The sequence below is a fragment of the Poecilia latipinna genome, unplaced genomic scaffold (genome assembly GCF_001443285.1).
Source record: "Poecilia latipinna isolate Pla-1442-1.1 unplaced genomic scaffold, P_latipinna-1.0 Scaffold89, whole genome shotgun sequence".
Lineage (NCBI taxonomy): Eukaryota > Metazoa > Chordata > Actinopteri > Cyprinodontiformes > Poeciliidae > Poecilia > Poecilia latipinna.
In genome coordinates, this window is record NW_015112705.1 from 555,769 (window position 1) to 578,789 (window position 23,021).

The window sequence follows — 23,021 nt, forward strand, 5'->3', positions numbered from 1 at the left end:
CTGTTACAGTTTCTTGAGTCTATCTGACCCATCAAAAGCGTCACAATTTCAAAGGGCTTGCATCTGCCTTGCTTTCTTTGGTCCAATACTGATAACGAGTACAATATTTACTGCTCGATTTTACATGCAAGAGTAAAATTCAGTATGCATACAGTCTGCATACAGTGTGCAAGTAGGTTGCTTAAATTTTTTCTATTAGTTTTAGATTACTGAAATGTCTCCCCATGAGCAACAGTCATAGGCAACNGTCTTAACTCATTTAAAGCCTCTAACAAATGTTCTTGATGGACTACCAGCTAAAAACAAAAAGAAAAGTCTGCCCACACCATGATGCTGCCACCACCAGGTGGAGGTGTGATCAGTGTCAGAGTGACTTCTTCCATGTTTGCTGTGCCCCAAACATAGTTTGTACTAAACTGCTTCAAACTGCCTCAAATCAATATGTATAAATATTTAAATTTGTAAAAAAAAAAACAAAAAAAAAATGTCATAACGTTATTTTACAATAAAATTTGTAAAGTTGTTCTGATACGTGTGTGGGGGGCCAGAGTGTTACTTTGTATTGAATCTTTTTTTAACTCTCCGTTGCACAAGAGTCTCAATAAAATCTGTATTTATGATAAAACAAGTTAAATGTTCCCACCACCTTAAGCAGCTGGTTTATTAAATTATTACTCAGTAATGGGTGAGTTTTATTTTTAGAACGTGAAGGAAAACTGTAGTGGCCTTCTTTCAGCCAACTGTGTCTGGAGCAACAGACGTAGCTGGCTGGCTTGACGGAACTAAAGTTGCTCCATCTCTTTCTCTTTAGACTTTAATAACGCCATTAATTTCAGTGGTTCTGAAACCATAACTTTTTAAAAACTTGGTCAACCCTGACACAAGAAACTGGCCTGAGTCTAAACGCCAATACTCACTCCAACACTCCCACCTCATTAGGGATGGCCTTCCTCCAACCTTGGTTAGTCCCTCTGTTCCATTTTTTCCCTCTCTTCAAAATGTCAAAGGGATCCACTTGGGTTTCTTTTTCGTTCCTGAAGATTAGTAGGAGATTCTTCTGATGTGTGTTTTTATAAACCCCAGTGGAGAGGAGAAACAGAGAGAGGCCAGACCTGTCTGTGCATTGTGCTTCGTCAGCAACCCGTCAACAGACACGCTGCCAATTAGGACTGCGGCCAAATGGCTGGCTGATTTTCTCCCTCCACTGATTCCAGCGCAAAGCACACTTTCCCTGATGTATGAAAACTGAAAGAGTGACAAAATGCCGAGGAGCAGTCAAGTGGAAATTCAGCTTAAACAAAGTGTAGCCACGTAGATTTATTCGCACGCGTACTTTCGGTGTAAACAAACACAACCTGCAGCTTGAGAGGAAGATCCAGGATGGGGGTGTCCTCGACTGTGCAGAGTGTCTGTATCCAGGCAGTATCCAGTGCCGGTTGACCATTTGACTACATTTCCATATAGGATTGGGCACTAAGAAGAGCCTCCCAGAGCTGGATAAGATGTGTCTGTTTATCGGTGCAGTGAGATGATGCTGAACTGGGTGTAAACTCCATGTAAAGTCTTTGACCTACTGTCTTGTCACTGGCTTGGAGGCCATTGAAGATGTGAAACAGGAAAGGACACGCACACATATCCTTGTACTTTTATATGAACTGAAGGCTTTGTAATGACTTCCATTAATTTTAGTAACTCAATTTTTGCCTAACCATTATCAGTACATGCCCAGACCTAACCCTAACACTACGTTCAATTCACACCTTTGTCCTAAACCTAACCCCTAACCCTAAAACAGCAACTCTTCTTGTGGGATCTGTAAGGAGAAGTCGGTCCTTACAATGTAGTATTTGTTGGAATAGTGGTCCTTACAATGCATCAAATACAAGGTCACACACACACACACAGTCTCATAAATGCTGCTCCTGTCAGACACCGCCACGCAACAGTGGCTCCTGGAGTTACTTTGCATATCAGACCTGACATAATGAGGAGATACTGTACGGTGTCTGAGGACGGTGGGTGTGGGGTTGGAAGGTGATACTGCCACCTCGTCTGGCCAGCTAAACAAATCTGACTCAGAGGAGCACCACCCTTGTTGGAGCTCCTCAGTTTCAGGCTGTCGAGTAAGGAGGAGCTGTAACTTCAGACACCAGAGATGGCTGCGGCAGACAAGGACCACCCGCCTCAGGAAGCTGTGGTCTAAACTTTTATCGTCAGCACCTGGAAGCATTCGTGTTATCTTAATGTAGAACTGCTGTTGAGAACTTGCGTCTGAAGAAAATCTCAAGTGGAATGAAGTACATCTGTACCAGCTTTCCACATTTATAGATGGAACCCTTTCTTTTTTGTAAAATAGGTCAAGCTCAGTCAGTTTGAATGGAGAATGGCCCAGTCAAAGTCCAGACCTTTCACACATATGAATATGTTTTAATCTACACCTCTCTTTGTTCACACTGTTCCTGTCTATTTAAAGTCTGTAGGGGTGCAGGGTCCACTGTCTCCACTTGGCCCTGTTGCTAGGGCTAAGGTAGGTCTTCTGTCTTCGTGTCATGCATGACGCCAGTGATCCAGCATTTCCTTGGGCACTAACATTGTCTTTTTCCAGTGGGGTTGAGGCATAGTGGTGTCTTAGCCACAGACTCGTCACTGCTGTGAATGGCGTGGCCAAACCACTACAGCCGGTCCTTCTTCATCTCGGTAGTGATGGGAGATACTTTGAGTCTTCCTCTCGCATCCTTGTTCATGACGTGATCGAATCTGGTCAGACCACCTGACCATCTTTATTTCTGTTGTGCTCTTCTTATTTCACAGCACTCAGGTGACTTGTCACCATTTAAGCCACGTCTTGTTGGGATCACCCGCAGGCATCAGACAGTGTTTGCTTCTGAGGTGATCTGTGAGCTAAGGTATTTGAACTCTGTGGCCTTGACTACCACAGAGTAGCGGTAGTCAACCACTACTCTGTGCTGACTACAGCAGAGTGGTATTTCAACTCTGTGGTTCAAATACCTCGAACCACAGAGTTCAAGGTATTTGAACTCTGTGGTCTCGACTACCACAGAGTTCAAATACCTTGCTTGCTTTATTCCACGCCAGGGTTCTCAAACTGTAGCCCTTGAGTGTCAGTGTCCAACAATGTTTGACTGTGGCTCTGAATTAAATATCAGGTCTCAACAGGCAGGACTCTCTAGAACATTTCAGCATGCTCAGGAAGTAACTCTGCTAACTGATTCATGTGTGTCGGACCTGGGACACTACCCCACTCCAAAGTATTTCTCCTACATGGCTCATGGAGAACTGCAAACAGGAACTAATAGTTTTCCTGTAAACAGAGTCTCAGATCTGAGGACCTGTATTTATACAGATATTGTAGGTTTTACTTACCAGTTAGTTGAGAAAATTGGTTCAAGTGGATTTTATTTAGGTGCCTTATATTAAAAGGGGCTGAAAGTTAATGCTCATATTTTATTTGTAAAACCTGGAGAAATCCATGTGTCTTTCAATCGACTTTTCTGATTTGGACAATCTGACGAAGTCTTAAAAAAATCCTGGAACCACTGAAAGAGCTACAAACGTTTCATAAAGTGCTACCAGAGTCTGGATACTCAACATACAGATGTTTGGACAGATGTTTCTCCGAGCAAGAACACTGCTGCTGCACTCCAGACAGCCGAGGGGTTTTTTGATAGTACTGCACGGCCACTGGTAGAGCCTCAGGGGGGTCTGCTCGGAAGTCAGCCCAGAAAGTGCTGCACATCACCCCAAAGCTTACGCACGACACAGACGATGCTATTTTTATTTTCTCTGTGTCGGGGTGGAGAAACGGGGGGGGGGGAAGTCCTGGAGCCACGTCACTGTGAGCTTACACAACATCCTACCGCCTCGTATCTAAAAGCTGTTTGGGTGGTACAAAAGATGAGAACGTTTGCTCTGTTAAACTGTTGTCACCGTTTGATGGATAACGGCTATAGATGTGCCAACCGGAGGTAGAAACTGGGAGTGAGCCATAGGATGGAGCCGCCTCAGTCAAATTCAGAGGAGGGTGGTTAAAAATAAACTCCCTCCAAGCCCCACATGACCAGAAGAGATCAGTGATGCATACACCTTAAGAGCAGAATATGACAGACAAGGAAAGGAACACAAACCAGTTTCTCTTCTTTGAATCATTCTGCCTCTAAAAGCGCAGACGTTTTACCTTGCAGACAGGCCGAGCTGATGACATCCAGATTATATTTTCAGACCAGACCTCTCAGGGGATCGTTTTGTGCCGGGATTTAGGCTCTGACAGACTGACTCAGCGTGAGCGCACTCTTGCCAGTCACCCCAGCAGGGGGTGAGGTCAGGTCAGGTCAGGGCCGTGGACCGATGCCCGGCCCAAGTATCTGTTCCAAAGCCTGATTGACCCTATAGTGGCAGGAAATGTGTACACTGCTGTGAACTCTCAGAGCCTGGCTTCTGGGAAGATTTGGTTATCCATCAGTGAAGCTCTGCTTGTGAGTCATGCCCACTTTCACCTCAGATCACCTACGACTGCTTGGAGTACTGTCACTTTTATTGAAGTCGTTCAGCTTTCCATTATTTAACTCGACTGCAGCTTCTTCCCTGAGGTAATTGTTTGTGCGCTTGATTTGATCAAAGATATGACACTGTTAGGTGCTGTTCCCCATTTCTATAACATTTTCCACCATCCAGAAGGACAGAAAACACATTAATCATTCTAAAAAAAAAAAACAACCCTTTGTTTTTTACCCCCAAAGGTTTGCCAGTTGACGTAAACCAGGGTTGAGAAACACAGGTTTATAGGAAAATGAGCGAAGCTCAATAGCGAGCATTCCTAGAAGGAAATTTGTGAGAGATTTGCAAAAGACTTAAGCCTGGGGCAGAAGTTTACCCTAGTCCAAACCTAAATCCAGTTGAGGATCTGTCACAAGACCAAAACAGATGTCTGATGTATCCTAGATGGAAAGTTGCTTTGTTTATATATTGAATCCAAAAGATGAGGTAAATAAACTCATCCCTGAGCAAAGGCTCAGATGATGCAAGAAATGTTTGGGGGGCATAAGGTGAAGATGGCGCAGAGCACTGAATACTAATGACCAGTTCTTGGGCACCGACACCCTCAGAGAAGTGACACAGGTCTCATCTGGCTGCTCCAGATGAAACCACCTCCATGATAGGCAGCTCATCTCATGCCTTTGATGATAACCGTGCGCTTACCATCTTTTCACCCCCCACAGAAGTTCATGCCAACGCGCTGGCCTTAGCACACACACAGCGCATGCAGGGTCTCGCTCGGCCGGAGTTGCGCGTGACAGCACACAGAAATAAAGGGGATATAAGTAATTTAGGACATTGTGACACTTTCACGGTCTAATTAGCCCCAGTGTTGCAGTAAACACGCCACAATGGCCCTGCAGTTCTGGTTGCTCATTAAGTATGGATGGAGCTGAAGACGGCCAGCCTCTCTCAACCGTCAGGATCTGACTCGTCACAGGAGGAGGCTCGGCAGAACCATCCAGAACCCCAGCAAGATCTGGTTAAAGAAAGAAAAGGAAGTTCCTTCCTATTGCTCAAGGTTGTGCTGTATTCACTGCAGACTATATTTAAGCATGCTCCTGTGCAAAGTTAGACGAGAACGGGAAGCTGCTTCAGGGCTGCAAGGACTAAGAAGAGGCAGGTTGTTTTGCTCTTCTCTGCTTCTTCCTTTGACGCGGCGATGGGGATTTTCCTCTTTCACTCTCTCTCTGTTGCAGCAGCAAACGTGGCCAGCGAGCTGTGATCAAACCAAGCTTTCATCCCTCCTCTTTTTCTTTCCTTCTCTCATCAGCTGGAAGGTTTCAGCAGCAAGATGCCCCAGATTAACAAATCACCTCCCCTCCTCCCATCCAGCGCAGAGGCTGGACCCCTTTCCAACAGCAAAGCTCTACTGCCACCTTCTGGCCGAGGCACCAACCAGATCTCGTGGCGTCAACTCAGTGAAAACATGTCCAAATAAATTACCTTACTCAAAAACGTAGCTAGATTAATCTCAACTAATTGCTGCAGACTCTTTTGAATTTCAAGACAGCAGCGGGTGAATCGATAACTGAACGTGGTGCTAATTTAGTGAGTGGCCTCCTGGCAGGGAGAGGTGACTGAGGTGCACAGCACAGCAGACCAAACGAGCCATTATCCAACAGGATGAGCTCAGCATTTTTCGTCTAAACACCCTCCGCCCCAAACACAGACACACACGCATGCGCACACACACACACACACACACACACACAACCTTCTTGTTCTGTCGGAGTGAAGTGTAGCCAGGGTTCAGCACACTCCAGGGGTGAACTGGGGTTGAGAACTGTTGTAGACTCTGTCCTCTGCTAAACTGCAGTATTACATAAGACTATAAATATATTAGTTATCATTGCAGTTGGTCATTTATAGCGCCTTTGCAAAAGTTTGTCACATTACAACCACAAACTTTAAAATACTTTATGATTTTCTGTTGTAGACCAACACAAAATGGTGTGCATTGTTGAAAGAAAGTTGTTGAAAGTCCTCCTAATGGTCCGCCACAAGGCACATGTAGGACCAGACTGTAGCCACGTGTGCACAGAGGATCATTAGGGTCGACTGTCCCTCCATCCTTGACTTGTACGGGTCAAGGGTCAGGAAAAGGTGCAGCTCACATCTCTTCAGATTCCACACATTCTTGACACAAACTATAGATCTTTACCTTCAGGTCGGCGCTAAAGAGCGCTACTAGCTACAACCAGCCCCGAATATTTGAGAGTAAGGAAAGAAAAAAAACAATCATGCTGTGGGAAGGCTTCTCTTCAACACAGAAGTCGTTCAGAGTTGCTGGGAAGATGAATGGAGGGTTAGGGTTAGAGTTTATAAGAGACTAAAATCTTGTGGCAAGATTGTCTCCCACCAACAAAACGTATCCTGTGGTCGTTTGGAAAGAGGAATGGATAAAAATGTCTGGATCCAGACTTCTGCAGAGCTGCTGGAGATAAAACTTCTGGCTGAAACAGCAGGAAAAAGTCGTTCAATACAGTCTGAACAGCTTTTATCATTAGGAAAACATTTTGAAATCCATGCACCATCTTTAGACTTTGCCTTAGTTTGTCCTGCTGTATTACATAAATAAATTGTTTTCAGCTGCAATGTGGAAAAGAAATCAAGAAGCTTTTAGCTAGATGATGCTGGCAGAGTTTTGCAAAGCACAGAATCTTCTTCAAGTGCAAGTCCACCTTGAACATGGAATATAAGCTGATAATGAAGATTAGGCATCATTACACCAATAGAAGCAACTACCTTGTGCTTTTATCGGATCACAACTAAAAACTAAGAGGGTGTCCTGTGGCGTCTGACACGGCTTTGGATCTGTCAGGTGTAAAGAGACCACTTTAATTTTTATACTCATTTGTAAACCTTTGAGACTCCCCGTTTTACTCAATCTTCAATGATTAATACAAGCATATGCATGACTTTAGATTTTTATTTTTGATTGTTTCATGTACAACAAATCATGATGCATTAAGTAAAAAAAAAACAAAACAAAAAAAAAACAGTACAAATGAAAAGACTTTGTCAAAAGTTTTAGTCAGAAAAAGCCACATTAGGCTTCCTGTACAACTTTTCTTATGACTTATGCACAAATACCTCAGTTCAATACTTCTGGCAGGTAATACTTGATGTAGACAAAGCAAAGTCAGATAAAGCTCTGAAGAAACAAATACATGTACACAGGTAGGTTGGATGGACGGATGAATCATACATTTTTCTTTCTTTTAAATCCTCCGTATTTTTACCTACTCTGTCCAGATCTGATTATTTTTTTAGTTTAAACAAAGACGATGACGTAAAACAGGAAAGAGAGCGAAGCAAGTGAAGCAGAATGGCACTGAGCTTTACACATCCGGTCACAGAAATGCAACCTCATTTTTAACTCCACCTCTTTGATCGCAAAGCGGAGGTACCATTAGCCATTTGGCAACATTACGAGACGAAAGGAAGAGTCACAAAACACAACTATATACAGGGGTAGTAATGCTTAGAGGAAAGAAAATGAGGTTAAGTCCCACTAAAAACATCTAGAGGTCATTTAACACAAAGGTTTCTAAGTTGATTTCAACATTATGACACTGTTTGTTGCCCAAATAAGATTCTAACTCAATTTCTCTACGAGCATGAAATTCAAGTTCAGAGGGTTTTTCTTCCACACGCTCACTGACCCGCTTCAGTCCTCCTGGTGGCGAAAGCAGCACTGAGTAAGGCTTCGCTGCGCTGATGGGTCAAGACCTCCTCCCTCCCTCCCTCCCTCCCTCCCACCAGCCGTCAGCGGCGGCGTCCCGTCCCGGAAAGGCACTCGACTGAGCTTTGCGCTTCACAGTTAGTTTCTGCCCCCCCCCTCCCCCACTTGTTTCTCATTAGCAGCACTTCGCATTGATCTCCGCTCAAGAGAAAAATGACGCTTTGCGAAAACGGCGTGTTGGATCGCGCGTGAACACGGACGATCCTCTCGTGCAGAGAGCGTCGGTAGGTGTGTGTGTGTGTTAGCATTTAGACTGTGTGTGGTAGAATGGAAAGAGATGTAAGATGGAGGAAAGACACAGCGGAGATGAATACATGGAAGGGGAGACGGGGGGTGTTAAAGTGTTGCTCTTGCCTCCTCTAGGAGTGCTTGATGGTGTATTTGCCTTTCTGTAGCTGGGAGATGTACAGCTTGGACTTGGTGCCGTCCAGCCGCTTGAACCACACCTCATCGTTGTTGATGGTGGTGATGATGGCGCTGCAGGGTGAGAACACACACGCACACGCACACGCACACACACACACACACACACACACACACACACACACACACACATCGAAGCGTTAGCATGTGATACCACAGACAGTCACTTCCCCATTAAATGCTCAGCCTCCATCGTTGGGGAAACAACCACCGGAAACTTTGCCATGATTACAGGAGAGAAAAAAAAAATAGAAATGTCGGATCTGGACCAACATTTTTTGGTGTTTGGGAATTTGACTGGTTTTCAAAGCTTCAAAAAGCATCAATGTGCTCACATTCTCTGGAATATTTACTACCCAACATAATAAACAAAATGTTTTTCTATGTATCATCAGTCTTACAATTGTGGCTTGAAAATGTATTGCTGAAACTTCCTCAAATTTTGTAACCTCACCATGTGTGATTTTAAGTGAGAACAAGATAAACAACTAAGCTGAACGTAAATTATTGAAGGTTTTCAAAGTGTCTGACAAATGAGAATCTTAAAAAAAAAAGAATAGAAAGAAGGCTTGCAACTAAATTATTTTAGCAACTGATTAATCAATTATTTTGACAGTCGGATAACAATTCTACAGATTTTTAATTTAAGCATTTTTTAAACTATTAGAAATACATTAAAAGACACAACTAATACACAATAAGAACATAAACACCTTATAGCTTAAAATGCGACAAAATGTGCATTCCTTTAGTAAATCTGAACTGAGTGAATTTTATCTTAAATGCAAAATGTATAAACTTTTTGTACAGTTTTGACTTAATTACCGTTATGAATATGAGGTTTTTTTTTCAGCAGACCATTTCTTTAAGACTGAATACTCCAGTTAACAATTAATCGACGACTAAATTAGTTAACAATTGTTTCATTAAGTGATTAATCATTTTAGCCACTACAGGCTCGAATGACTTAAACCTGTTGTAATAAATCAGAAGTTTTCAAATATGAATCTTTTTCCTTCTGGTTCACAAGAATTTGCAACTTTGTGTTGGTCTATCCCACAAAACTTTGATTAAATGATAAATAATGAGACAAAATGTGGAAAAGGTGATAGTGTACGATTATTTTTGCGAGGAACATAAGCCTGTCTCATAGTGTATAATAAATCCATGAAGGCATGACTTTTGACATTTATGTTTAATTGCTGCATTGCTGATTTTATCTTCCTGGAGCCACATGTGACCATATTTGGACAGAGAGACAAGCTGAAGAACGATCCCTGAAATCCAACTGGACAACAGGGTGTTTATCTAAGGAGGAATGTCTGTGAGGAAGTGAATAGTTTTCAAAATGGCCACATTACGTTTCTCCTGTTGTTTATCCAAGAGCTCAGATTTTCTCCCATGGATGCTTCAGACATGCCCTGGCTCTAGTCGGCGGGTTTTCTGCTGTTCATTTTCCACATGGATTCGCCTAATGCACATTTAATCACAGGTTGGGCACATATCGAAGTCTAAACAGCGCTCTCACAAGCTCTTTTAGAGTTGTCGGCTGTCAATCTGAGCGGAACGGAGAGCTAAAACGCCGCGTTTCAAACAGAAGGTTGCGAGAGGTTCTGTGGGAACGTGTTGATCTTACATAACTAGTTTCATGAATCCAAAGGAACATTTTACTGCAGTTTTATTTCACAGTTTGTGCTGTAAACTGTAGCAGTATTTCATCTAGCTCTGCTCCTTTACTGTGTGCATCAAACCATTCAGACATGATTAATCTACACGTTAATGACCATCTGAAAATGAAGCTACATTTTCCGCAGCATGAATGGAGTTTATTCTGGCTGGGTATCTTGGAAATGAAGGATCTCTGCTGTTTATGTTTAGAAAAACAATAAGCTTCCCTAAAGAGAGAATGAAATGTAAAAACTTTGCAATAATTTGGTCCTGAGTTTACGATATGTGTAAAAACCTGGTTTATGGAGACTGCATCGTGATGCTGCTTCCTCTGAATATAGATAGTGACTGTTCCTGAGAGGAAGACGAGCAAAAAATAAAAATGTCTTATAGCTTCTTTTATTTTACATCCCAGTTGGCTACAGTCAATGCTAATGTTTCAAAATAAAAATAAAGGTACCCGACCACAAATGAGCTAACCAGAGCATCCTGGCTATTTAGGATCCTCATTGTTTATTCAGTTCCTCCAGGATTTTACAAATGTTTTTGTGATTTTCTTTTTTTTTTGCAATCAAAATCACTGATTTTGTTTTGCTTCTTCATAAATAATAAGCTTTCCTTATTAAACTCCTTCCAAAATCTACATGTAGGAGAAAAAAAATGAGAAAAACTAAGAAGCAGATAGACTGGACACAGAAACATTTTTATTCTTCAAAGAACTGAAATAACTCGATCACGGACTATAACTTGATATCAACTAAGTCTGTGGCAGCAGAAGAAAGAAATACTGACATCTGCAGGTGCGAGTTAGCATAACTTTAACCCAACATTTTTGGCCATTTTGTGTAAAAATTGCAATGAATTCATAATTATTCACCAACACAAAAAATGCCAGGAACTGTTGATTTTTGCATGAATTTCTGGAGGGACTATTTATTGATTTCTCATGTTTTGCGTTCTGATCAAATATAATGTCAGTAGCTGCATTTTCACTGCAAATGTGGGTAAACAATGTTTTGATATTCCACTGTTGAAAAACCACAATTTCGCAGTCGTGGTGCTTTCAACAAATAATGTTATTTAAAAAATAAAAAAAAAATCATGCATGAGTAAGTTTGTTTACACAATAAGTTGTTAAAAAAAACTTGGCACACCTTCATCCTCCTATCACTTCCTGTTATGGTCTTCGTTAGTTCTGCCAGTAGTAACATCTGTTTGTTGCTAAAGTGACTCATGTGATGCGAAAAAGTATTTCCATTGAGGTTTTTCAAAACACACCGATTATCTTAAAGCCAAAAACAAATCACCTCATCTTAGAGAAAAAAACATCTCATCAAAGAAACGTGAGTTTTTTTTTAAAATTGCTGTTTCCATTAAGCAAATTTATTTAATTCCAATTGACGCCAGCCCCGCCCCCTTTGGAAGTAGAACTGTCCTCCGACAACCCAACTGTTATTATGGCAGACGTAACGGACCTCAATGAGTAACCTGAGACATTTTTTGAGTCATTTTTGCCTTATAAACAAACACTGAGGCAAAGATGGCAGGCAAGTAAATTCTTTAACTAGTCCAAGTCAGGTCTATAAGGTTATTAGCAGGAAATAATGGAGAAGTCAACGATGAAGCCCAAGAAGGGAAAAAAAAAGTCTGATTGGATGTGAGTGTGAACGCTGTTGGACGTACTTTGCACGTAAAAAATGGGTGAGTAATGACTTAAATAATACCGGCTTGTGAAAATCTGCCTTCAGGAAGATGTTTAGAAATGAACAGTAGCATCAAATGATGCTTAAATGCCAATATAGCAGTAAGTGCAGTCTGTTTTCATGCTGCCAGAGCTACTGTTGGAATCTACACGCATAAAATCCAGCGTAACTACCTTCACTTATTGATCTGGAAATGATTAGATGTTTAGCATCGCTTTAATTTAACTGAGTTGTGTTTATTTGACGCTTAGCCGTCAGTCTTGCGTCGTTAGCACTGAGCCGTCAGCCTCGAGTCGTTAGCAGGGAGCTATCAGTAAGTGGTGGTATGTCAAAAAATGGGATGTTTATCACCGGTTACCTTCGTGGTGCTGACTAACGTGGTAGTTCCCGTCCATCAGTTTCATTCAACTGGACGTGGGCTGGGCTGCAATCCACAATCCATTTCTTGCATTATTCCAGACTCCTTTTTGGTTTTGGAAATGTAATATATTGTATTCTACCCTCTACACGTTCTAGGTAACGGCTGTGGGGATTGCATATTTCCCACTGACAATTTAGACCGTGATTATCCATTATTCTCCTCAAAATCTCTCTGACTGCAGCGTGTTTTCTTTGATAGATACTGTGAATGTTGTTGGAGTACTGTACTTGGAACACTGATTGGTCAGTTGCTGACAAAAGCCCTGGATTGATTTGGGGAGGACTGCTCTACGTCAGCATGGGGGCGAAGCCGGCGTCATGTCAATTATATTGTATTGTCAATGGAAACTCATCGAGTGACGTCTTTTGTCTATTTTCCATGGAATTAGCAGCTCCTCATTCACCTGCTTCATCTCCTCTACTGTAGGAACTCTCGGCATGAAAAGTTTAATCCCTACAATCACAGATGAAACATGTGAACCGTGGTTTTTGCACCGTACGGTTAGCCGTCTTGAATAATAAGCAAGCGCCGGGTGAATAAGTCTCACCTTTTCTACTGCAGCTATGCTTCTGTCTCTGACTTTCAATCACATATAGGAGAAGAACAAAGGTTGCTTTGGTTTAATGATTGGGAGGAGGATCAATATAAATCGGCATGTGGCTAATACAAGACGACAGGCAGTATTCTGACCTCAGGTCAATCAGAAAATCCCCAAATTTTGTCGTTTTAGTTATTTTTTGCTCACCAACTCAACACCTCCCCATCGTACCTGGTCGGAAACTCATCCTTCCTGTTGATGCAGATGGTCTGTCCCCTGCAGTACCACTGGTTGTCGTAGAAAAGCCGACCTTCCTCGGAGCGCGCCACATGGTGATGTCTGTCCGGTTTCACTGCAGGGACTTTCCAGTGAAACAAAAAGGAAAAAACAAAAGTACAAAGCATTGAGTGAAGCCTTCCAGCGTTAAGCTTGGGTCGATGTCTGCGCTCTGCCAGGTATTGACTGAAACCAAAGACTCTTACCATCCACTTTCACCCGATGAGGCGCCAAGGACGCCATCGCCTTTGAGGGAGGAAGAAAGGAAGAGATCAGAAAGCCTTCACGCCTGTGATGTTTGTCCACTTTTAGGATGTTACCTTTCTTATGGCTGTCCAGTCTTCAAGAATATCCAGGTCTTGCAGCATGTAAACAATATAAGGCCGTAGAAACAGCTAAAGCTAAGGAAAAAGCTACGGTCTTCACATGAGACGTATTGAGAGGAGCGCAATGAGCGAAGAGAAGGATGAAAGGATATCAGAAACGACGACAGGCTTCTTCTTCTTGACAGGACAGAAGGGATCTTTTTTCTTGTTTTTCCGAGCCTGCAGTCCATCATTCCATAACTCTGGAGGGCAAAGAGGAAAGATAAAACAACTTTATGACTAGAACCAGAGAAGTTTGCCACCAAGGCAGGGAAAAGACAGTTCCTATTCTCTACTTCTCTATTTTAAATTGGTCAAGGTTTCCTAGGAACCTTTGTTTTCCTGGGATACTAATTAGATGCGACACAGAGGTCCAACTCTTATCGACGAAAACCAACATTGATCTTTCCACCCTGCACAGCGAGGAGGATAGTAAGACACGTGGAACTGGACGTCCAAAGCTCAAATACATGTGAAGTTTGCTAAACTGTGAGGAAGAAAGGCACTAACTGAATTAGCATCATTATAAAGACTTTTTTTCTGTCAGGGAACTTTCCTGACCTGGACCAGTCGTCTGAAATGCTTCGCAAATTTTTCAAATTTGACGAGACTCAATGGTATTGGAAGCACAGAACCTTAATATTGGCTTAAAACACTATGACAGAATATCACACATTTGTATCTACAAGTAAATAAAATATTTTCTGAAATATAATTTGTTGGATTGCTGCATTTTTCCCCAATTTAAAATAAATGTACATAAAGTACAACTATTCTGGTGGTGGTTTGTTATTACCTGAGGTAATGTCAATACTGTGCCTGTCCTCCTCCAGTCTTCGTATCTTCTCCTCCAGCTCGCTCTGCACCGTGTCAAAAAGCAGCAGCTTCTCACTCTGCAAAAACACAAAAAGGTCAAAACTTTGACTATTTCTTCAAAACACGCCTCACAAAGCTGACAAATATGCACGTTTTCCAGCTTTCCAGCGCATTTTGATCTCTCACCTCCCAGTGCTGGCAAGCAGCTTGGATTTCGCACTCGTATTTGTTCTTCACCGACTCTAGGCACAAGTCTTTGTAGATCCCTTTAGAAATACAGCATGAATGCGGTTAGACTGTTTGAGGTTAGCAGCCGCTGAAGGTGGGAAAACCCCCCTCCTCATTTCGACTGACCGGCTACTTTGGTCCGGATCTGCATGTTCTCCTGCAGGTTGGCCAAAGGCTCCAGGTACTCCTGGGCGCAGCCGGCCATTACCTCCTGCAGCTTTATCTCCACCTGGCTGAGGCGCTCCTTGTACAGCCTGAGAGGCAGAAAATAGCAGATTTATTATCAGTGCATGTTTTGTTTTGTATGCTACATCCACAAACTTTAGTGCAAGTGGCTGTGTTCATGTGCTGGATCAACAAAAGCTAGTGCATAATTGGAAGATAATTTACACTGCTCTCATATTTTTAACCACTAAAAATTAGAAACTTTAACACTAAAGGTTACTTTTAAAGACATTTACCTGCAAAGGACTAAGGAAAATAATTAAAATTCACACCACACCTTTCAGAATTGACTGTTTTCCTTCCATTTGACAGTAATAAAGAGGTGACAAACATCTTCAATTTGCTCTGACTATATACATGTAATAACTCACTGCTCCTTCAGGTCGGTGAACTGTTTTTCTAGTGTTGTCATCTCATCCAGACACTCCATCCTCCTCCTCTCACAGTCCTCATCATCCATCTCTGTGAACGTGAACGCATCACAAGTCTGACATCACCTCGCATCAACTGTTTTTCTCATTAACCCCCACCTACACCTTAAATTACTGACTCCTACAAATCAAAGCTGGAAAAACATATTTTGTTTAACAACATATGCAAAAAAAAATCCTATGTAATATTAATTTTAATTTCGGTGTATATTGGTGGTTAGGGCCTGTTCGTCTTACCAGAGCTGTCTCCATCTTCAGACACGGACGAGCTAACCGTGTCCTCCTCGTCTGTGCTGCTGCCGTCTTGCTCCGGAAAGTCCACCTCCATTTCTTCGTGGTTGCTTTCTTTCTTCTCCCGTGAGTGGACCGGCATGGCAGCTATCAGAACAGCCGAGATTGACGGCGCGGCAAAGGCCGTACCTTTACGCTTAGCCCCCCTCCAGGAAAGAGGGGAAATGCTGCTCAGACTGCTAGCCGGTTAGCCAGCCTCGCTCTTCTGCATTCTCCCAGCTGGACACACTATCATGGCCACCGTCAACCAATCACAGCAGACTCTACATATGACAGCCAATCAGCTGCCGGCATTAGAAGTAAGATACGTCACCGGAGTGGTGGGGAGTTGTAGTTTTTATTCCTTTGTCCTGTAGAGCCAGGCACTAGAGTCTGAAAGGTTAACAGTTTGTGCACCCGCCGAAGGCGTTGTTAGCATACACTTGAATATACGTATTTATGTTGTTGGACCCTGGATTATTTAGGGCTTGGCCAAGTCCTGTAATAGTTGGAAGTTTCAGACAATAGCGTCAAAGATTTTACTTAAATAATTCTTAAAGTAAGACTAAATTGTACAGGTTAATTTTTTTAATGAAAGTGTTTATGTTTTTCAGAATAATTTAAACAAACAAACAAAAACAAAATTAAGGTTTTAATATTATGTTTTTATTGCAAGCAACTGGAGTGTTTTTATAGGATTTTCCAAGCTTGTCGGCGCCTCAATAAAAACGCAGGAATTCTGACCGTGAAACCCAGAGATTTAGTGTCCAAAATGGCTGCAGTGGAATTAAAATAGAGAAAACTGAACTGTCATTAACACTTAAGACAAATTCGGTCAAAAGGACTATGCTCACCGAAAGAGGTCGTGCAGTACTCTATGAACCGCTTTTATGAGTTTAGACTGTCATTTTGGAGAATTGTGTATCTCCCGCTGGGAACTTGGAAAATCCAAGCAGTACAACAACAATAACATTCAAAGAGATTAGCTTTGGCCTCATCTGACCTGACAAATTTCTGCCATTGTTTCACTGGCTCGTCCAAAGTTTCTGCTGCAAATTTTAAATAAGTTTTTAATGTTTTTCTTCAGCAACAGAGTCTGGCATAATGAGTCTTGCATACATGCCACTGCAGCTAAGCATGTTACCTATTGCTTTCATAACAAAAATAAAAATGTGAATACAGTCTCCTCTGTCAGAAATCTTCCTGGCTCAAGCTGGTTTTAGGTGAAATGATGCTTTCTCCTTCTGGATTAAATCAAAGCTGTAACCACTGTTATTAATATGTTGTGCAACATTAAGACATTCTCTCTTAGAGTTGTGACACTGTTCAACACTTCAGTAAGAGGGAACTTTTTATACTCCATCACCTTTGCTTTCTAAATACTGACAGATTTCTGCGGATTTCTTGGCTTGATAAGCCGTTTTGTAGATCCCCTTTTTTTCATGTGTTCAATAGTTCTTAAATTTCTTTCTAACCTAAGAAAGAAATTCTTAGGATTATTAGGAAGAATTTCTAATCTAAGAAGAGTTTCTGCTTAGTTTTTAATCTGATAAAGGTTACAGATAAGTGTGACCCTTATATAAATTCACAGTTTTACTCTGCTGTATTTTGTAAAATACTCTTTTCAAATGTTGTCAAGCTAAAACCACTTCTCTGTATTTTATGTGAAAAACACAAAAAGCGACGTCACTGTGAAATGGAAAAAGTGATACACACATTTCAACATCATGAAACAAATAAAATTTACAAACGCGTGGCGTGCTTATGTAGTCACAACCCTTTACTCCAATACTCCCGAGGGCAACCAGATGCAAATCATCATAAATCTGACAGATGAAGATGGGGTCTTTTTACACACAGATTAAAAAGCCCCTCCGCCTCCCTTTTTTATTTTCCTTTTTTGAATATCATTTTAATTTCAGCGTTTCACTGTGTGGTGTGTAATCTGTTTATATCCCTGCTGTAAATCTGCTGGAAACTGAAAGAAGTGAAGGTGAAAACAAAGGTAGAGCACCAAAGAGAATGAATCACAGGAGCTGAGTCACCATGGTGACAGCAGGTCTTCACAGCGAAGGCGGCCGGCGCGGCTGCAGAGGTGACAGAGAGAGAGAGAGAGAGTGGAAGAGGCATGTAGCGCCCCGGGGTCGGAGTTGTGGCAGTGATGGACGGACCGACGCCTGATGGAGACCTGAGATGTTGCCGTCGTCTCTGAAAGTGATGGGCCAAAGAAACAAACATTTGTGACATGTTTAAAACTTGGAGTACTGTTTTATAACCCAACTATTGCCTTAATAGTTGGGTTAAGGCAATAACCTGTACAATTTAGTCTTACTTTAAGAATTATTTAAGTAAAATCTTTGACGCTATTGTCTGAAACTTCCAACTATTACAGGACTTGGCCAAGCCCTAAATGATCCAGGGTCCAACAACATAAATACGTATATTCAAGTGTATGCTAACAACGCCTTTGGCGGGTGCACAAACTGTTAACCTTTTCAGACTCAGCTTTATTCTAATTGATTTACTTTTTGTTTTTACTACTTGATTTACTAATTGATTTACTTTTTGTTGATTTACTACAAATATAGCAAATTTCCAAAAGATTTTTGAGCATATTAAAAGAGGGGTGGGGACACAGAAAACAATTGAACAATGGGTTTTTATTTAAAAAAAAAGGCAAACAATATTTCTATTTCCATCTATATTACAATTATCCACCACTTTCTGGGTCTGTTCCATGAAATTCCATTGAAACACAGAGAGGTTGTGGGCTACAATGTGAAAACAGTTTTATGTTATGTTATGTTATGTTATGTTATGGTTTTAATAGACACATTACATTTCTAATTAAGTTTAAATATGCGCTGTGTACTGACTACCTGCAGTTTAGATTATTACCACATGGGGGCGGTCAAGATCTTTAATTTAGAAGTGTACAATACGTGTTCTTATTAATTCTATTAATTGCAGTTTATTCTCTAAGTCAAAAAATAAACAGTAAGGCAAGTTCAAAAGAACTACAGATAATAATAAAAATAATAAATAATATAAAAAGGACTGAACAAAGAGAGAAAAATTAATCATGCACAAAATATGTAACCCCCCCCCCTCCCAGCCATCAACTTATTTTCAGACTTCTACTGAGGGGTTTAGAAAAAGATTGTGATAAAGTAGTTCAGATTAAATCAGAATAATCAGATCAAAAGCTTGGGACTTTATGCCACCTGATACTAGCGACACCTACAGCATCGGAATACGTAGGCCCGGGCCTCGTCGAATTAAAAAAACGGAAGAATATGAGACGGCAGTAAGAATCTGCTCAGCAGATTTTGTGGTTTGCCTCACCGCCGCAGCATTTCTGTGTCAGCCCCTGTCCATTTTCACAGAGCCTGTCAGGAAACTTTGGTGATTGAAATATGTAACCAGGTCACTACAGTGTGGAATCAGAAAGTCTGAGACTTCATTTGGTGTTTTTTTTTTTTTTCACACATCACTCTCCAATCCTCCCTCCCCCCTCCCCCCTCCGTTCTCTATGTCATTCGTCATTTATCATTTGAGCGCCACAAATAAAGGAGGAAAATAGGAGAAAGGTAAAAATGAGGCAAGAGTGACTAATAGTCAGCTGTGTCTATTTTAAACTCTAATTACTTCTCCAATCTAAAGCTGTGCTCTTGTCTCATCTGCATCAGCTCTGGACGGACAACATTGGATTTAAAACGTTTCCACACCCATTTTTTAGTTTAAATAATTTAGTTTAAAACAACTTCTCCCAACAAAGTGGATAGAGAAGGAAAATCTAAAAGAAAAAAAACCCAGCAACAACCTTAGTTGCAGAAGTGTGCACCCCCTCAAACATTTCTTTTCCCCCCCAGTTTAATAATATAGAGTATGTGTTCCATAAACGGTGCTGTGTCATTGTCTAAATTTGAAGTTGGGGAACTCTCTGGTTTGACCTGTTACTGTACAAAAACCAGAGAAGCTTGCTGACCTGGTTGGTCAGTACACGGCTTTTCTGAGCACAGAAAAAATACATACTCTGTACCAAATTAGTCACTACATTTGTTCAGAAAGGCAAAAACTCCACAGTTATCACTGTTTGTATGCCTCAAAGGACATATATGTTTGGGGTTTTTCCTTAGAATAATGAACTAAAAAGGCTAATAAAATCAAGAAAATCCACCATTTGGCTGAATCCATTTAATCTCAATTTTTAATCCTTAAAGTACGAATACCTGACGTGGTCCGGAGATTTCTAGGAGTAAATGTTTGCTCTGTATAGACTTTTGAACAAGAGCAATGACAAAACACCCTCATTTATGTTCTAGCACTACAGTAGTGTCCAACATGGTGGCTTCAAAAGTCAAGAAGACATAACTGCACAGGCTATAAATGTAAAACAGCCATTTTGGATTTTAAAACTGAACTTATTGAGCTTCCTCAAATGTCCCTCACATCTGAAAAGAAAAACAAAAAACTTTTTCAGGTGGTTAACATAAATTTGTTTCAGCTGTGCTTTTCGAACTTTACCATCACAAACCGGGCTACTTCCTGCTTTTACTCAAGCAATATTCTATTATAAATTTGAACTGTATAACAAGTTAAATACCAAGCTAACTAATGAACTACAGTGGACACTTACTCAAGGACCAGCTGTTCTGTGAAACATGACTCCAAAGTATTCATGGAAAATTTGTGTATTAAACAAAAATTGCAAGTTGGGAAACTGACATAATGCTACTTCAGACACTATAGCCAATCCAATTGTTTTGCCACTGATTGGCCACACCTCTGAAAATTGATATACGCTTTCTCTTTAAAGGTTTTATTGACTCTAATGCCCTTTATTTGATAGTGAATTAATAGGAAAGAGGGCAATGAGAAAATGGGGAAAACATGCGGCAAAAGTCGAGCCTGTGACAGTCACGTCGAGGACGAAGGCCTTCATATGTGGGTTGTGCTTAACCCCTGCGCCACCACAGCACCCCCTGAGATAAGCTTCGTTAGTAGTGCTAAGAGGGTTTCCACTATGTGTATTAAGGCATTAAGGTATATCAGGTGTTTGAACAATTGAAAAAGGCACTAATTAATGGTTTTAGAGGAGGTCTCTCGACAGAATTTCTTTGAATTTCAGCTACTCTGGGGAGGTTGTGGTTCCTAACCCCTGAGAACAGCAGGGTTCCACTGTAAATGATTATTATCATATTGGCTCAATCAGATACCTATCTTAGGGCAACAAGACTGACGCTCTACTATGTTACATGAATTTTTGCAATTAGCTAGGGCTGTTATGGTTATTGATTTTAATCTTATAGAAGCAAAAAAACAAACAAAAAAAAAACAAGCAAGGCTACTTTAATTAATTTGCATTTTGAAATGCAGAGTGGTATTTAAGTGTGACGTATTAATTTAACTACTTGAAAGTAACGTCTGCAGACATTACAACAGGTTTGGCAAGTTTAATATCTTTTATTTTCTAAATTTGGACCAGGTGTGTTAAATATGCCAAACATTCAATCTATTGCTACAAAATAAAAAATGATGCTCTTGGAGGCCCCTTGATGGTGTTGGGGAACTGAGCACCCGTATAAATCGCATATGCCTTGGGCCGGTTCTGCCTTTGCAGATTAGATTTTGACGACTGATACAAATCAACACTTAAAACTAAGCAGAAGACCGAATTGAAATTGCCTGTAACGTGTAATTGAACATGTCATTTCTGATGAGAAATAAATTATAACGCCCCCACACTTATTCCTAATCAAAATGCCCAAAGTTACACATAGGGGTATCACATCCTGTGTGCATAATAGACACGTCATTACTTTGCATTTTGAAGGAGTTTTGCCTATGTAAGTTCAGTGTGCTGCATTAGTCAACATGCCCAGGTCTGACTGTTCAAGCAGGTTCACCCAGAAAAATATACAGCAAGATGCTTAAAGATAGCAACCACAAAGGGGGACCGAAATTTACATATTTAAACACCAGAATGGCGGATATGTTTGACGTAAATTAAATACACCTTTCCAGGGAAAGACTACCAAATATGACGCATGAAGATGGAAGTGTTATGGCAATCAATAACTTCCATTTGCATCTCTCTTTCTAGCAAAAACTGGATGATAAAAGTCTTCAATCTGGTGCTTTGGTCTCAACTACTTTGTTGTTTTTGTTTGTTTATTTTGGATATTTAAAATGTCTTCCTTCTCAAGTGTTAAATGTTCAATAGAATGTAAAGTTGAATAAATTCTGAAAACATGTTCTTGTATTATTATGCCATTACCATTATATTACTTGAAAATGGTCTCAAAACAACATTATTGTTTATCGCAATAACTTCTGGGACGATTTATCGTCCCCTTCCTTTTACAGAGATAAAAATACATAAATTAGAGATTTGTATGTTCATATTTTCTAATTAAGAGATGAATATGTAAAGGGGAATGACTAAATTCATAAAATAAAGTAATATTAGCGGTTATTCTAAAATGTGGGGAATGCAAATGGGCATATGCAGGATGTGACTTTTTAGCCTAAAAGAAAACATACACTCTCTGTTGGCATAAAAAATTTGCATTAAAATTACCATTTCGACACATTCACCACTACCTGTTGTCGTTTCAGTTTCAGCCATGTCTCTATGGGAGTAAAGGAAGTTATTGAGGTGCGTCATGCAACTCGTTTTACAAATGCTCGAGTAGATCGCATATAAAATTGTGGTAAAGGGTGACAGTCTTCAGTAGGGCTTCTATCAAAAAAATCAAACAACTGTATGTGTGTATCTGTGGAAATGCAAAAAATAAAGCTTCTATCATCGTGGGAATGCCTCGGGACGGAAACAAGGGTATTACCCCTTCTCCGAATAACGCCCACGCTTCCCCGAAAAAATATGCATTTGCACATTCAGCATGAAACTGAGTCTTCAGAGAGGGAGCATGTCGCAGTTTTCTCTTTTCAGCCTCACTTTGAAAGTATCAATCTGTGCACTGAGTCTTAGATGTCTCCAGTTATGCTTTCAAAACCATAACAGGAGACACAAAGGAGGAAACAAGAAAAAAGTCCATTATAAAGAAAACATGTTCAGAAACCCGTTTGAACTGCCTCTTTCAAGTCAGCGTCTTTTACAACAGATTTTTTTTTTCTTGGAAGGACATAAATATAAAGGTCACATAATCACCCACAATAAGCATTCGATATAAGTGTATGGTCTGTAAAAACTGTTACTTATGATGAATTTGTACAGCGTCAACATGCAGGGCTATTATTAAAAATAATAGTAAAATTATACATGTTTGAGCATCAACATGAAAACTAATAAGGTCAGGAATTACAGCATTATATTCGAATAAAGTTGCTAA

General features: G+C 40.7%; 1 protein-coding gene across 1 annotated transcript; it reads right to left on the reverse strand.

The window, feature by feature from the left end:
- Positions 1-7,469: 7,469 nt before the first annotated feature.
- On the reverse strand, positions 7,470-15,919 carry LOC106940753 (breast cancer metastasis-suppressor 1-like protein-A). Its single transcript, XM_015023576.1, has 10 exons — positions 15,634-15,919; positions 15,337-15,427; positions 14,867-14,994; positions 14,699-14,778; positions 14,493-14,589; positions 13,810-13,899; positions 13,652-13,716; positions 13,538-13,577; positions 13,287-13,416; positions 7,470-8,779 (listed from the first exon to the last, which is right to left on the reverse strand). The coding sequence occupies exons 1-10, from the start codon at positions 15,767-15,769 to the stop codon at positions 8,662-8,664; spliced, it is 975 nt and encodes a 324-aa protein (XP_014879062.1). The 5' UTR covers positions 15,770-15,919; the 3' UTR covers positions 7,470-8,661.
- Positions 15,920-23,021: the final 7,102 nt, after the last annotated feature.